Genomic DNA, 15523 nt, shown 5'->3' with positions numbered 1-15523 from the left:
TCACAACACATAAGCATTACTAAGGATATCTGCAGAGGTGTAATTACAGAGATAACATATAAGCAGAACCAATTAAAAGTGATGGAGAGACACTCATACATACATCCCATAAGCTTGTGATTTGGGTGTCTAGAATATGGACCACGATTTGGACACAGTCCCTGATGGTTCCTGTTCATAAAAACAGGAACCCGGCTGTTTATGGAAATTATTGCACAATCTCTTTATCGATATGCTCTAGCAAAATAATGCCGAGAACCATCCTGAAGAGAACGCCCAAGAGAGAATTTTCTAGCTGCAGAACAAGCTGGATTTAGATGCAAAAGAGGTACAATGGAGCAAATATTCAATCTGCATGTGCTATGCAAACTATGGCTAGAAAATGGTGGGAAGGCAGTCCATATCCTCATGGATTTTGCTGAAGCAGATGGCACAAGCCTCTTTGGGCAATCCTGCGACCCGTCAGAATTGGTGAAAATGTAATACAGCTGATACAAAAGCTCTACATCAGCGCAACGGCTTCAGTGTTTGCAGGCTATGAGTAAAGCAGTTGGGGTTTGACCTGAGGATAGGAGTCAGGTAAGGCTTCATGCTATTCCTGACTCTTTTTAAGGGTTATCTTGAAGAAATTGTAAGAAGAGCCACTGATGGAAGCCCACAGGAGAGTGTACGTGTGGACAAACAATTAGTTATCTGTGTTTTGCCAATCATATTGATATTGTCCTGATTGGATGGTCACAAGAAGAGGTGCAAAAATTTCTAGAAAGGGCAGCGAGGGAGGCAGAGAAATTAGATATAAAGAGACCGTATGAAAAGACAATGGTGACATCTAAGTCTGTTGAAAAGGCAAAGATATTCCTACCCAAATCTGAGGAGGCACTGGAGTGTGCTGAGCACTCCAAAGAGCTGGGTAGTTTGAATACAAGGAATGTTGAGCACTTGGACACTCCAGACATAGAATTGGATTCACGGCTGCTGCTCTAGCAACATTCAACCACATTTGGAGAAGCAAAGGTATTACCATGAAGTATAAAATGAAATGGCTGCAGTCTTTTGCCTATGTGTGTGTGCAATATGGACGCTAAGAAAACAGACACCGAAGAAGCTTTCTGCCCTCGAATTGAAATGCTACAGGTAACAGCTGCACATTAGTTATACCTCACACATGACTAACAAGGAGGTAATCACCCGAATTTACAGCATAACTGGAGTGATAGCTGATATCATCCAGACTATCAGACGAGAAAAATGGGAGTTTGGGGGATGTGGGTTGGATGAGCAGAAGATTGCCAGAGCAAGGTTTGCAGCGATTGGTGTCAAATGCCAGGGGAAGGGGACACCCACAGTGAGAGTGGTTTGACGATGTGGCTGGCTGGCTGGGAGGCAGTAGGGTACACTGCTTAAGGCTGTGTGAAGACTGTGAAACGTGGCGGAAGATTGCTGGACAACGACTCCTGCATGTTGTGATCGTACTGTTCATTGTGATGTGAGGCTACGGTGCTTTGCACTATGCGAATGATGACGAACTACATCGATGCAGAGCAAGACCCTAACATACATGAGTTTGCCCCAGTTCATCTCACTTTGGCGAGTTACTGGGTTAGCTGAGGCAGCACGCCTACTTTTGGGATTTATACAGTGCAACAACGACCACGTCATCACACCAGTGCCAATTTCCTTCAGGTAGATGGGACATCAGAAACTCTTAGGAAGGACAGATTATTCCTCCTCTGCCTACTAAAGGGTTTGTCTCACCTCCTCTGAAGCAGCTGGTAGTGACCACTGTCAGAGACAGGTTAGTGCACTAAATGGACCTTGGATCTGATCCAGTCTGGAAACTCCTGAGTTTTTTCTCATTAGCTCATGACCAGCTCTACCAGTCTCTAAAGACTTACATTCGTTGTCCCCTTTCCTTCTCTTTCTCTCTGTCCTTCCAAAAGATTTCCCTGTGCCACAGGCATTGTTTAGCCACCGAGCTGTGGATTACTGGACAACTTCAAGAAATCTGCTGGCAAAAGTCATCTCTCCTTCCACTGTCAAGTAGATTTGTCAAGCCCGAAGGATCATCTCATTTTTGCTTTCATGCTGCTCAGTGAACAAAACAGCCTTAAACCTTTCAGCATCTGATAATTTTAAATGAGCCAGTAATCTTATAAACAAGTAGCAGCATTTCTCACTAAATATTTATGGAATAGGTATGTCTGGTCTCTCAGATATATATCTACAATCCTGTTTGCTGGCTGGCTACACAACATATTGATTCCCTTCTGTCATGCATGGGCAAAGTTCATGTCAAAGAAAAGAGAAACAGGGATTTACCATTGCAAATTCCATTCTTCATATACAACCCGTGACCACAGCTGGCCACACAGAGCCCGGCATTTAAAACGTGAGACCTGTCCTTGCAGGCCAAGCAGTTGTTCTCATCAGACCCCCAGCATGCAGAGCAAGACTCATGACAAGCTGAAAGCAAAAAGATTTAACAAGTTAATGAACAATCACATTGCTATTGAGTTTTTAAAAATGAGTTTAGTAGCAATTTGCATATTTGCACTTTCACTCCTAAAATAACATAGGCTTTTTGTGCTTTTAAAAATCACTGGTGTGTTGAGTTTGGTATTTTCATCTGGGCTAGTCATGCTTTTGGGGGACTACATTTACATCCCAATTTTGCATCTGCAAAATATCTAAGTGCAAATTAGTGCCTGCAGCTACAGTCAGACACTTAGAGGAGCAACTTTGATTACTGTAAAATATATGTACTGTTATAGCATGGACCAAGATTTGGGTTTCATGGTACTCGGTGGAAACAATCTGCCCTGCATTACAGGTAAACAAAACCACCAGATCTTTTCAGGCAGACTCCTGCAAGGACCCACTGACACATCAATGGAACGACACGAGTGCGCCAAGGTCCATCTATTAGGATCTGATTGCAAAGAGAGTGTGTGTGTGTGTGTGTGGGCGGGGTCCTAAGCAAATTGCTCCTGCAAAAAAAAAAAAAAAGAGGCCACCCTTCTGAAAATGACTTTTACTCCCTCCAAAAACTCTACATTGGGGGCTATGAGCTGCTGAACTCCACCCCCCGAATGATTCTGTCTGAACAGGGAAGGAATTATGCCATGGAATTGTAGTTTGCTGGGAACTAGTAATTCATAGGGACAGGTTGAAACGGTCTCCTTGTGGCAGGTTCCCATTAAAGTGTACATTGTGCACTGTGAATCTTTTCCCTTATATGGCCAAAAGAAGAGAATGGAAATGCCCCAATTATAATGAGCAGGCTAATATCTTTATCTTCAGGCAAACTCTGCACCAAGGCCAGCATCCAGTAATTGTCTGGATATTCCTGCAGTATATTACATACATACACCATTCAGACAATGGCTATGTTCTCTCTTGAGCAGAAGATGATACTAACTAGTACCTGCACAGCACTAGAGCAACCTTTCAACATACTAATTTTTTTGCAAAGAAATGAATGACTGTATGGGGCTAAATTCTGCTCTCCTACATAGCTGTGAGACCCAACTCACTTTGAGACTCGGAGTTTAATCGAGAGGAAAATCAAGCCCACCCAGGTTAGCCTTTCATGGTATTTGTGTGGCTGTTACATCATGTTAAATCGTGCTGCCAGTACTCACACAGCCAGTGCAAATTACAGCACTTTCAGAATTAGATTTTTTTTCCTGATTACACCCATATATGTTCTATAGATTTTCTCAACTTTATAGTTTCACAAGCCATGTCTATGTTTGTATTCCCGCCCTATGGAAGGTGGGGTGAAACAGAATCCTAAAGGCATATGTCCTGAACATGCAGACATTCATGAAACCCACCTCTCAGGAAAACACAACTGCATTTGCCATTTGTAAAGTAAGATGCAATCCTCCTGTGTGGTTGTACAGGAGGTTCTGCAGCGACGTTCACATCATCTCAGCAGCACTTGCATTCAGCAATTCAAATGGTATACGAAAGCCATTTCTAACACAGAAGGAGCTGCAATACAGTCTGTACCCAGACTGTATAACACGCAAAAATCAGGAGGCAACAATAACTCACAAGGGCATAAATGTTCTATAGATTTTCTCAACTTTATAGTTTCACAAGCCATGTCTATGCTTGTATTCCCGCCCTGTGGAAGGTGGGGTAAAACAGAATCCTAAAGGCATATGTCCTGAACATGCAGACATTCATGAAACCCACCCATTTAAGGTCCCCACGCCGGGGACCTTAAATTTCATTATCTAATGCAAGGGTAGGCAACCTATGGACCATGTGCCAAAAGCGGCAAGCAAGTTGATTTTCAGTGGCACTCACACTGCCTGGCCACCGGTCTGGGGGGCTCTGCATTTTAATTTAATTTTAAATAAAGCTTCTTAAACATTTTAAAAACCTTATTACTTTACATACAACCATAGTTTAGTTATATATTATAGACTTATAGAAAAAAACTTCTAAAAATGTTAAAATGTATTAACAGCAAGGGAAATCTTAAATTAAAGTGAATAAATGAAGATTCGGCACAGCACTTCTGAAAGGTTGCCAACCCTAGTCTAATGCACATTTATTTAAAATAGGGATAGAAGAGAAGAAAAAAACACACAGACCCATCCTTCGCAGGGATCTGCCCCAGAATAGATGAGAATGGGCTCGTTTCCAGTAAAAGCAGAACACACCTAACTTTTGCAGAGCAAGTGAGGACAGAACGAAGGAGAGGATACTGCAATTAGAGAGCAGAGTAGATGGCTGCCACTGACTCTAAACACGTTCATTTCCACAGAAATAAGAGGTCACTTAACCCCCCACACTCCGTCGCTCTGTTCCAACTTTTTTTAATTCCTCTTTTATCTGCTGGAGTACACAGCATTCTTCCCTGTCATTCTTGTTTTATTAACGAGTTGGCACATATATATCACCACAGCAGCTGAAAAGCTCCCAACCATTAAGGGATTTTACCCTCACAACCTCCCCCCCGCCCCCCGACCCCATGAGGCAGGGCACTGCTATTACCCCCAGCGAGCAGATGGGGAACTGAGGCCCAGAGAGACTAAGTGACTTTCCCATGGTCATACAAGAATTGAACCTAACATTCCTGAGTCCAAGTCCAGTGCTTTGTTCACTAGACCCTCCTTCCTCCTCTATCATCCCTTCCTACGAGCTGTTGCTTTTCTTCCCACCCTTTTCTCTCTTACCCTTCTGTTCCCTTGCAATTTGCTGCTCTTTTCCACATCTTCTCCTCTCTTGTTTCTTCTTGCCTCATTCCTCCTCCCTTTCTCTGTCCCAGTTTCTCCAGAGCATTATGGGCAGTCTCAGTTACACATTTTAAACCAGAAGAGATCAGAGCACAGGTCATAGCATTTCACCAGTAATTCCCATGGAGAGGGCAATTATTCCATTTCACATGTGAACACTATCAAGCCCATAAACTTGTGACTGAATTAGAGCAGACATCCAGGCTCAGTTTAAACATTGCAAATGATGATAAATTTACCACTTCCCTTGGCAACATTAACCAGTGGTTAATTTCCCTCACTGACAGAAAGTTGTATCTGATTTCCAATTTCAATTTTTCTAGCTTCAACTTCCAGCCATTGGATTTTGTTATGCTACATTCAAGAGCCCCCTAAAGTCAGATATGTTCTTCCTTTGTAGGTGCTTACAGATTGTTATCGAGTCCCGTCTCAACTTTCTCTTCAATATGGTACATGGATGGAGCTCATAGACTCATAGACTTTAAGGTCAGAAGGGACCATTATGATCATCTAGTCTGACCTCCTGCACAATGCAGGCCACAGAATCTCACCCACCCACTCCTGTAACAAAACCCTAACCTATGTCTGAGTTATTGAAGTCCTCAAATTGTGGTTTGAAGACCTCAGAAAAGAGGAGGCTGCAGTAGCCATGGCAGGATAGAAGATCCTAAAGCAGGTTTTCCAGACCTTGAATCCTTCGTGTAACACTTCTCTGAACACCCTCCAATTTCCAAAATACGCTCCCCATCCTGTAAGCATGGCCTACGTTCTCTGCTCCTTAAGGTATGTCCCTGCATTTCCCTGCCTTAAAGCATATGTTGTTGTTCTGAGCCCAGATCAGTCAGGACAATTAAGATTGCTCTGAATCAGTGACTATTTTTCACCATCATTTACAGCTGTAGCATAAAATCCCTTCTTTACCTGTAAAGGGTTAAGAAGCTCAAGTAACCTGGTTGGCACCTGATTAAAAGGACCAATGAGGGGACAAGACACTTTCAAATCTGTGGGGGAATGTTTTTGTTGTTTTGTGTTCTTATGTTGTTCTCTCTGGGTCAGCAAGGAATCAGGGCAGGGAAAATACATCTCCCAAAGCCATACCTGAACTAAACGTCTCTAAGATTACAAAATGTAAGTAATAGGAAGGAAATGTGTTACATTATCTTTTGTTTTAGCTTGTGAATTTTCCCTGTGCTAACAGGGAGGTTTATCCCTGTTTTTGTAACTTTAAAGTTTTGCCTAGAGGGGAAATCCTCTGTATTTTGAATCTGTGTTACCCTGTAAAGTTATCTTCCATCCTGATTTTACAGAGGCGATTCTTTTATCTTTTTTTTAAATAAACTTCTTTTAAGAACCTGATTATTTTCAGTGTCCTAAAGACCCAGGGGGGTTGATCTGTGCTCACTTTGTAACCAATTGGTTAGGATATTATTTTCCAGTCTCCCCACAAAAAGGGGTTTAGGGGCTTGAAGGGAAATTTTGGGGGAGGTAGGGCTCCAAGTGACCCTCCCTGAACGTTTGTTGAAATCACTTGGCGATGGCAGCAGTACTCACTCAAGGACAAGGATTTGCGCCTTGGGGAAGTTTTTAACCTAAGCTGGAGAAATAAGCTTAGGGGGTCTTTTATATGGGTCCCCATATCTGTATCCCAGAGTTCAGAGTAGGAAGGGAACCCTGACAACTGCACCAACCCCTATCCGCAAAGAGAAACTCACTACAGTCATGGCAGTTTCACTGTGAACCCAGGCAATAAGAGGAAGGTATTGGAACAGGATGGGCATGTTTTAGACAGCGTGAGGTTAGGGCAGGCAGGAGGCAGCACACTTCATTGGAAACCAGGCAGATCTCTGCTCAGGCCAGAGGTGGATGCAAACCAGCACTATCTGAAGGTCAGATCCATTTGGTTAAGTATTCCCCCTTCTCCATCTTGCTCCGATTCCCAGTTGTCTTCCCTGCCTTTGGCAATGATCCTGCAAAGCCAGTGCAGGATTTCAGCAGCTCTGGAAGCCTCTACTAAGGCAGATGTTGTTTTCGCATTTTATCTTTCTCGGGGGTGCGATGACTTCTGAGTTATCTCTGATCTAGCGAAGCCTGAGAGAGAGACCTGACAATAACAAACAGCTCAGCAGAGGCTGCCAGACCTACAGAGAAGATGCAATGAACTTGGCAGGATAGCGCCACGAGCATGCAACCTTTTGGGGTCAAGGCCATTGGAAGTCAGGGAAGAAAAGAGAAGTTCCGCAGACTCTCAATACAAGGATCAGGGACCAATAGCTTGAAGAGTCTGAGGAGGAAGAGGAGGATGAGGATGACAAAGGGCAGACTGGTGAGGGCTGAAAGAAGAGAGGGAAAGAAAAAGAATCGAAACTACAGATCCAATAAGCTAGCAAACACTCACGGGCTTCTCTGAATCAAACCTCTGAGCCTCTCAATTCATTTCAGCCAGGTTAGCACTGGCAGCGAAGCTAATTGCTCAGATAGGGTTAACGAGTAACTTTCTCAGGTGGCTCCACTGAACAAAGTATTTGCCAGGAAAGACAGTGATTAGGTTGGCCTCCTTTAAATGCACTGCTACAGCTGTCAGGTCTACCATGCATGCTGGTACTGGACTCAGGCTCCGCTAACATGGCTGACAGCAAAACCCATCCACTTCCATATTCAAAGAAGCAGCACCTGCATAGGGTATCAGCTGCAGGTCTCCCAATGAATATCAAATATGGCCAATTTGTGCTCATATATAAACTTTCACTCTCATGCCCACAGTGATAGGCATCAGGGAATTTCTCTTTGCCTACATGCCCTGAGAGATGCTGTTTTAAAAATGCAACAGCTGTTGATATCCCCATGATATCTTTGTCCTGTTTCTCTACATTAACTTAAACACTAAAGGAAAGTGCATCAATAGAAACTATATGGTTGCTGGAAAGCAATCTCAGACCACCTGGCTTTGCTCAGCTCAGCTCTTTCTAGAGGTAACTGATTAGTGGCGTTGCTTGCAAGGCAGGGTGGAATACAGAGCATACATGGGGCCAAGGGAGAGAGGACATGTGTCATGGAACCAAATAGGAAGAAGTGAGGTGTCACATCATGCCCATATTCGTCATAGAAATATGCTTATGATAGGAATAGGACATAACTAAGATGTATTGGGTGCAAAATGGGTCTTGTGAGATATCAGTCAAAAGGTTTTGATTTACCAAATATGATTAGCCTATTTTTATGCATGTATCACTGCTGCATCTGAAGTTAGGAATATAAACCCTGTATCAATTGCAAAAGCATTTGCATCTGGGAAACGCCTACCAGACAGTAAGCAATCAGCCTGAATGGGCCATTAAGAAGAACAATAAGACTTTGAAGATACTAATCTCCCGCCTTCCTGAGATGCTTCCTGGGTTGCTGCTTTGACACTACAGGGTCAGGTGATTGCGTCACCTGTTACTAGACCCCTATCTTGGGCTTTCAGTGTTTTTCCATTAAGAGGAGTCAGACTGGGAAACAAAAGATTCCCACCATATGTAAATTCTATTAAAGCCTGGAGAGTGAGTTAATCAGGGTCACTGGTTCTTCACGGAATCCCCGCCCAGGATGACTGCTGGAAGACTGATCTGGGGAGGAGGACTGGGACCCATGCTGAGAAAGGTCAACCTGTGAAAGGAATAGCTGGAGATTTAAGCTGCAAGCAGCACAGTTTACCTTCAAGAAACTCTGCAACCTGCATAAAACAACAATTAGGGTCAGACATTACTATTTGTAGCCAATTTCTGTAATGCATTAAGCCTAGCTTGCATGTTTTGTTTTATTTGCTCAGTAACCTACTTTGATCTGTTTTCTATTCCTTATAATCACTTAAAATCTGTCTTTTGTAGTTAATAAACTTGTCTTTGTTTTCTATAAAACAGTTTGTACGATTTATATCTGGGGAGGAGGGGGAAAGGCTGTGCATATCTCTCTCCAGATTGAGGGAGGGGATGATTTGAATGAGCTTGCGCGGTACAGATCTCGCTATACAGTGCAAGACAATAGTATTTTGGGTTTATGAGAGTGCTGGGTAAATCCCCAAGCTGAATCTTCCCACACACAGCTGATTTCAGTTTGTGTCTGCAGCAGGGTGTGGCCTTACTTGCGTGTGTGCTGGAGAAGGCTTGAGGGCCTGGCACAGCAAGGACAGGACGAGGACACCCAGGCTGGTGGAATGGGCAGGCTCAATGGGACCCCAGTATATCAGGTGGCATCCTTAACGGGGGGGGGGGGGGTCCAACCATCACATGAGGACCCTACAGGGTTGGGCCAGAAGCCAAAGGGGCTTTCTGTACTCTAAATGGCGTATTCCTCTGCGTAGTTTAAACATTTTGTTTTACAGAGAGCTGGTTCCATCTAGAAGACAAACTCTGTTCCATTTTTTCATTGATAGTATAGGATCCCTTATCTTTTGACTCGTTTTCCACAGCATATATCTTTGTTCTCTCAAGAGGCCCAGCAAATGTCGAATGCACAGAATCTCTCTGAGTGCCCCCCAAAACACCCTCCAGCTGCTATAACACCCATCTTCTCACCCCACCCTGCAAAAAATTATGGGAGGAAAGAGGGCTGGGGGAGGGGAAAGGGTGTAGGAAAGATTTTGTTTGGGGGTAAGAAGTGGAAGGTTGTAGACATTGCTGATTTTGAAAGCAGGGATTATGCAAACAAAACCATTTTCAGTGACTCCAAGACGTCAGGATACAGACCTGCTAATTTGGCTTTTTGTCCTTTATCGTCACAAGTGGTGACACAAATGTATCATTATGAAGGCTCACAGTGTGCCTGGCCCTGCAGGGAGAAGGTGTAAGGATCCCATAGATATATCTACACAGCAAAGAGAAACCTGTGGCTGGCCTGTACCTGCTGACTCGGGCTCGCAGGGCTCAAGCTGCGGGGCTGTTTCATTGCTGTGTAGACTCCTGGCTTTGGCTGGAGTCCAGGTTCTGGGACCCTCCCAACCTGGCACTCCCAAAGGCATCGTCTTCCCCCTGATGCTCCCATTGAGCCAATGAGCTTTCAGCATCACCGTAAAACTGCCAGGGTCTTTTGAACCACTTTAGGAGTGCTTGCGTCATCCCATGATAGTACTTACTGCTTCTACACCCCTATTTCATCAGCCCAAGTGACAGCGAGCCATAAGCTCGGCATGCAGGTAATTGTGTCTGCTAACTTGCAAGCACACAAACGTAGGGTGGGTTAAAAACTCAGCTGAAAGTTTGGTGGTAGATGTTAATTTTCCTTGGAACTGAAGCTATCCTCAGGGCCGGCTCCAGGTTTTTTGCTGCCCCAAGCGGCAAAAAAAAAAAAAAAAACCAACAAAAAACAGGCAGCAGTGCGATCACGCTGCTCCACTCTTCTGCGGCAATTCAGCGGTGGGTCCTTCGCTCTGAGAGGGACTGAGTGACCTGCCACCGAATCACCACCAAAGATCCGGACGTGCCGCCCCAATAGCGGCCGGAGGGCTGCCCCTGGGTATTGGCTGTCCCAAGCACCTGCCTCTTTAGCTGGTGCCTGGAGCCGGCCCTGGCTATCCTACACTATACACGTGGACATTGATTTGGACATAACCAAGGCCAAATCCCAACTGACAATACTACATCAGCCCTGTTCCTTAAGCAGCCCCCAAACCCAAGAAGATGTACTAAGAAACCCATAACCCCCATCACAGAAAGATTTGCTGATAACATCACCGTGAGGTGCAGCAGGGAAATATGCTTTCTCCATTTTACAGAGGGGAAACTGAGATGTAAATGACCCAACTTTTCAAAGTCACCAGTGAGCTCAGGGACCTCCATTTTTGGGTGTCCAACTGGAGATACGTTAAAGGAGCCTGATTTTTAGGAAGTGCTAAGCACCCACACTCAGAAAATCAGGCCCCTTTCAGGTATCTTCAGCTTGATACCCAAAAATCAAGGCACTCAAAACCACTAGACGCTGTAGGCTCATGAGACTCGCTCACAGTCATACAGCAAAACTGTGTCAAGAGCTGATCATGAAACTCAGATCTCCTGACTTCCAAACCCCTGCTTATACCACTAAACTAAACTTCCTTCTACAACACAGCAATGGCCATAACTAGGACACCGTCAATGATCACTGATTGGCTTATAACATTACAGGCATCAATAATTTGCATTTTATATATAAATGAGCTCATTGGGGTAACAGAGGACAACACGGGTGGTGAAAATCTTTTTCCTGTTGATTTTTCAGGACTATATTATAAACTTCAAGGAGCCTTTCCACAGTCTAGTATTCTCAGTTTTGTTTCTTTATATTTCAAGAGCGAAAAGGGGAGCCCCCTCCTGCATGTTCACTTAATTCTTCATGGATGGATGGGTCTTTTGCAAATTTTGGTTTCACTTCACTGCTAAATTAGGAGCATTCCAATGCTGCCAAGTTAAAGGGTTTGATTCACCTCTCTGTTACGCTAGGTTTAGGAGTCCCAGCAGTATAAAACTGGCGTAGAACAGAGCTGAGCCATGCTCCATGATTTTAAGAGAAAAGAACTCTTGCAAAGCACTGGCTTCCTTGAGGAAAAGAAACCTATGCTTTTATAAAAGCATCTATGCTCTGCTGCATTCAAGATTAGTACGAGTCTGCCTGGAACCCACTAGAAAATGTGGCATAACTGACATGTTTCATTAAAGCTCCTAGACTAAAGCATACTGCTTCCTGCACTTAGCCATTTAACTCCCTTTCAGTTGGTCGCAATTCAGAGTAAAAATTCATTTAAAGTTTCTTTTCTCAAAAGATTTCTCAGAAATCTCATCGGCATCACTGCAGGTGTGAAGATCACAAACCATTTTGTGACTGCAAGAGATTAACGCTAACGGCGTCATAAAAGGAACATATGGAATTATTTGAGAAATAGTTGCCTGACTTTTGAAAGATACAAGATGTTTTCAACAATTCTGCACTGTAGATCTAAATGACTCGCAAAACTGAATAGTTCATTGCAAGGTAGTGCTAGCTACCTGTAGTAATTCTATTTAGCAATACTGAGACCTCTGTTCTCAAGAGATAAGCTTCTGTAGGTAAGATAGTCTAAAGAACCATTAATAAAGAGTCTAGAGAGTCATTAATAAAAATCCAAGCACTTTGGTATGATGAAGGCCTTGTCTGTTACAATCAGGTTACATATTTCAATATTCTCATTTGGATAAGTCAAAGCAGCAACGCCTGAGTTCTGTCTAGACTTTTCAGGGAGCATTAATCCTGAAAATGTGCATGATTAAGTTGCAGGGAAAAGAAAGAATGGGGGCACTGAAGGCTGCATGTCCTTCATCGGTCTTGCTTTTCAGGGCAGAGGTCATTCTTCTTTCATTCTCTTGACTTTTCTTCTCTCAGCCTTTTTCTTATTCATTTCTGTCTCATCTCAGCACAGCAGAGTGTCATTCTGCTCTACCTCTGTCTCTCACTGATCCCGTGAATATTAATCATGCAGTTAGTTATCTGAATAAGCCTCCTTACTGATTTTCAATTTCCCTTGTTCCTTAATGGCTTTTCTGTTTTACAGAAAAACAAACCCCATTATTAGAGCAGGGAAAAAAAACCCACCCCATCAAACAAATTCAGTCAAATGTTCTTTTTAGTTTTAGATTAGATCTTCTTTAAAAAAAGTGATGAAGCAAGACTGAATCTTTGTGGCTTGTTCATATACTACAGAGAGCAGTCCTGCAAAGGCAGGAGGATGGACTAGGTAATCTGTTCTCACCGATCTTTTCCCTTTTTCGGGTCAGATCCTCTGCACCAATTTACATCAATTGAGGATCTGATCAATCCTATATATGATTCTATTGACAAACTTACCGCAGGCGTTAATAAAACATACTGCTTGCTGAACAGCTTAAGCAGAGTTTGGACAACCTGACTGCATGCATATAAAAACAAAGAGGATACAAAGAAAGGTTGGATGGAAATTAATTATGGACTGGGTCTGAAATTTGAGGCTTTCTCTGCCAGTTTTATTTTATGCAGAAAATGCAGCCAGGCAGAACTAAAGCAAATTGGTTTAATTCCCCAGAGGAAACATGAACAAATTTTTCCCAGCAACTTTCCACTCCAGGCATGCATGGGTACGAACACGGATGGAATGCAAAGCCAGTTCACTACAACCGGTAATAAATTGAAACATTAGCCTTTTCCAACTGCCTTTACAGTGCGTGGCCACTGCCAATTAAAATACCAGGAACAGGCAGAAAGGGAATGGTTAAAATAAAACAAACTCAAAGATTACTTAGTACTTGGATTGCAAATTCTTTTAGGCTGGGACTGCCTTTTCATTATGTGTGTGTACAGCATCTAGTGCAACGGGGCCCAGATCTTTAATTGAGGTATCTAGATTTGAATTCTGTTACTCAAAGATAAGGGCATTCAGACAGGAGCATTCAAAACCTGAAATCTATCATAAACCCTTTGGGCCAGACAGTTACAGAAAAGCAATGGTCAAGGATCCAACTCCTGCTTTGGATCTCAATTCAGCAAAAGCACTTAAGTATGTGCTTTACTTTAAAGCAAATGGGTATTTCCACAGAAGTCATTAGGACTGCTCAGGTGCTTGAAGTCCATGTGTTCAGGTGCGTGGCTGAACGGGTCTCAGAAAGAATTATAATCCCTCTAAAAAGGCCACTATCATAAGGAAAAGTGCTGACTTCAGAGATCTGTCGGGATGAAAGAGGCTGAATCACAGTTTGGACAAAGAAAGAATATGTCGAAGGAATCAAACAGAAAGCCCCACCTTCCTTATCCTAATCCCAACCTTTAGAAACGTACAGAGATACACTTATTTAGAGACACTTTCCCCTGTTTTGTGGAATTTGTGGTTAACACAGTAAGACTCCCTAAGTATTCCTGCTGCGAACAGCTACCACAAGAGCTGTTCTGGGAAGGAGAAGTGTGAAGAGCAAGAAAATATCACCAAAGAGGAAAGGACTTTTTTGTGTGTGTGACTCTGGCTACCTGCCATATCCCATGTTGCTCTCTAATTCGCTCTAATAAACACCTCCACTGCAGCCTCCTTGGGAGAGTTGATTTCATTAGCTGTAGTTTAGCCTGTGCTGAAAACAAAGTATACACCGAAGAATTAAATTCCAGTAAATGGCTATGGATTTTAGGTCAATGGTAAAATATAGCAGTTCTCTCACTCTCCAGGAGTAAGAGACAATAACATTTCCCTGGGAGAGACTTCTGAAGCGAAATAGGACTGATTCAGTCACAGTGTAGAGAAGTACAGATTTCAGAAACAGATGGTTAAAGAGTGCATTCTTCTCCCATTTGCCATCATCCTAACCCTACGTGATTCTGTTATTTTGTGGCGTTACAGCACTGAAAACTTTGGTCCTCATGTTAGCAATGTTAGTCTAAATACAGACTATGCACTGTAGCTTAGACATGTGGCTGTTTTACCAGGCAGCCCTATTTGTAAGTTACCTGCACAGTGGAGGTGATCCTGGAAGAATCCGTCCCCGCACCATGTCACACACTGCCCGTACTTCATCAACAGGGATCCCTGGCATGAGGTGCACTCAAACCCATTGGTGCAGGTGGAGCACGTCTCCATGCAGGCTGCCCGCATAAAATGGAGGGAAAAAGAGACAGTTTTACCTGAAAACAATATTGTGCACTGATACTGATCTGTACATGGTCTGTCTGTGGGCTAAATTCAGGGACGCATCTCTATGCAGGAAAAGCATTTTAGACTAAAGATGGTTGGAAAAAAATGTTTGCTTTTTTGCCGAAATGTTTTGAAATTCTAAATTTTCCAATAAGCTCTAGTTTAGATCAGTTGAAATCAACAGGATGTAAAGAGATGCTTTGGTGCTTTCCTGAATCCAGGACTGAAAGACTAACCTTACTGATATCTGATTTGGTGTTGTGTTTCCACATCAATAGGAGATTACAAGGAGGAAAGTTTTCATACAATAACAGTCCATGACTAGAAGGCATTGTGAATAAGCAGCCCTACAGAACTAAAGCACCAGCCTGAAGGAAATCCAGTCATCTGAGATTGGAACGCAGGCTATACCTAAGCAAACCCCAGCATCACGATAGAATCCAGAATCACAGCTCCCCACACAGCGTCCATTCTGAAGCCACTTAGTTGCGTCACGGCAGACGTCACAGTAGTCGAAGGACCGAGAGCATGTCAAGCAGTCTGAGTAGCATTGCACTAGCATGAGGAACAAAAAAGAAAGAAGCTGTCAGAACTGCGCACCTTCTATCAAGATGGCTGAAAATAACACATACGCTAT

General features: G+C 43.3%; 1 protein-coding gene across 2 annotated transcripts in view; it reads right to left on the bottom strand.

Annotated features, from left to right (window-relative positions):
- The window catches only part of FRAS1 (Fraser extracellular matrix complex subunit 1), a 307206-nt gene that overhangs the window by 145317 nt on the left and 146366 nt on the right, over positions 1–15523 (bottom strand). For both annotated transcript variants that reach the window (XM_075066086.1, XM_075066087.1), the window contains exons 13-15: positions 15298–15441; positions 14703–14837; positions 2320–2463 (exon numbers count right to left, since the gene is read on the bottom strand). In XM_075066086.1, the coding sequence (XP_074922187.1) occupies positions 2320–2463; positions 14703–14837; positions 15298–15441 (423 nt within the window). The remainder of the gene's footprint in view (positions 1–2319; positions 2464–14702; positions 14838–15297; positions 15442–15523) is intronic.

Source organism: Chelonoidis abingdonii, chromosome 5, assembly GCF_003597395.2.
Source record: "Chelonoidis abingdonii isolate Lonesome George chromosome 5, CheloAbing_2.0, whole genome shotgun sequence".
Taxonomy (NCBI): Eukaryota; Metazoa; Chordata; order Testudines; family Testudinidae; genus Chelonoidis; species Chelonoidis abingdonii.
Note: the sequence above shows the minus strand (reverse complement) of the source record. Positions and strands in the feature narration are given on the sequence as shown.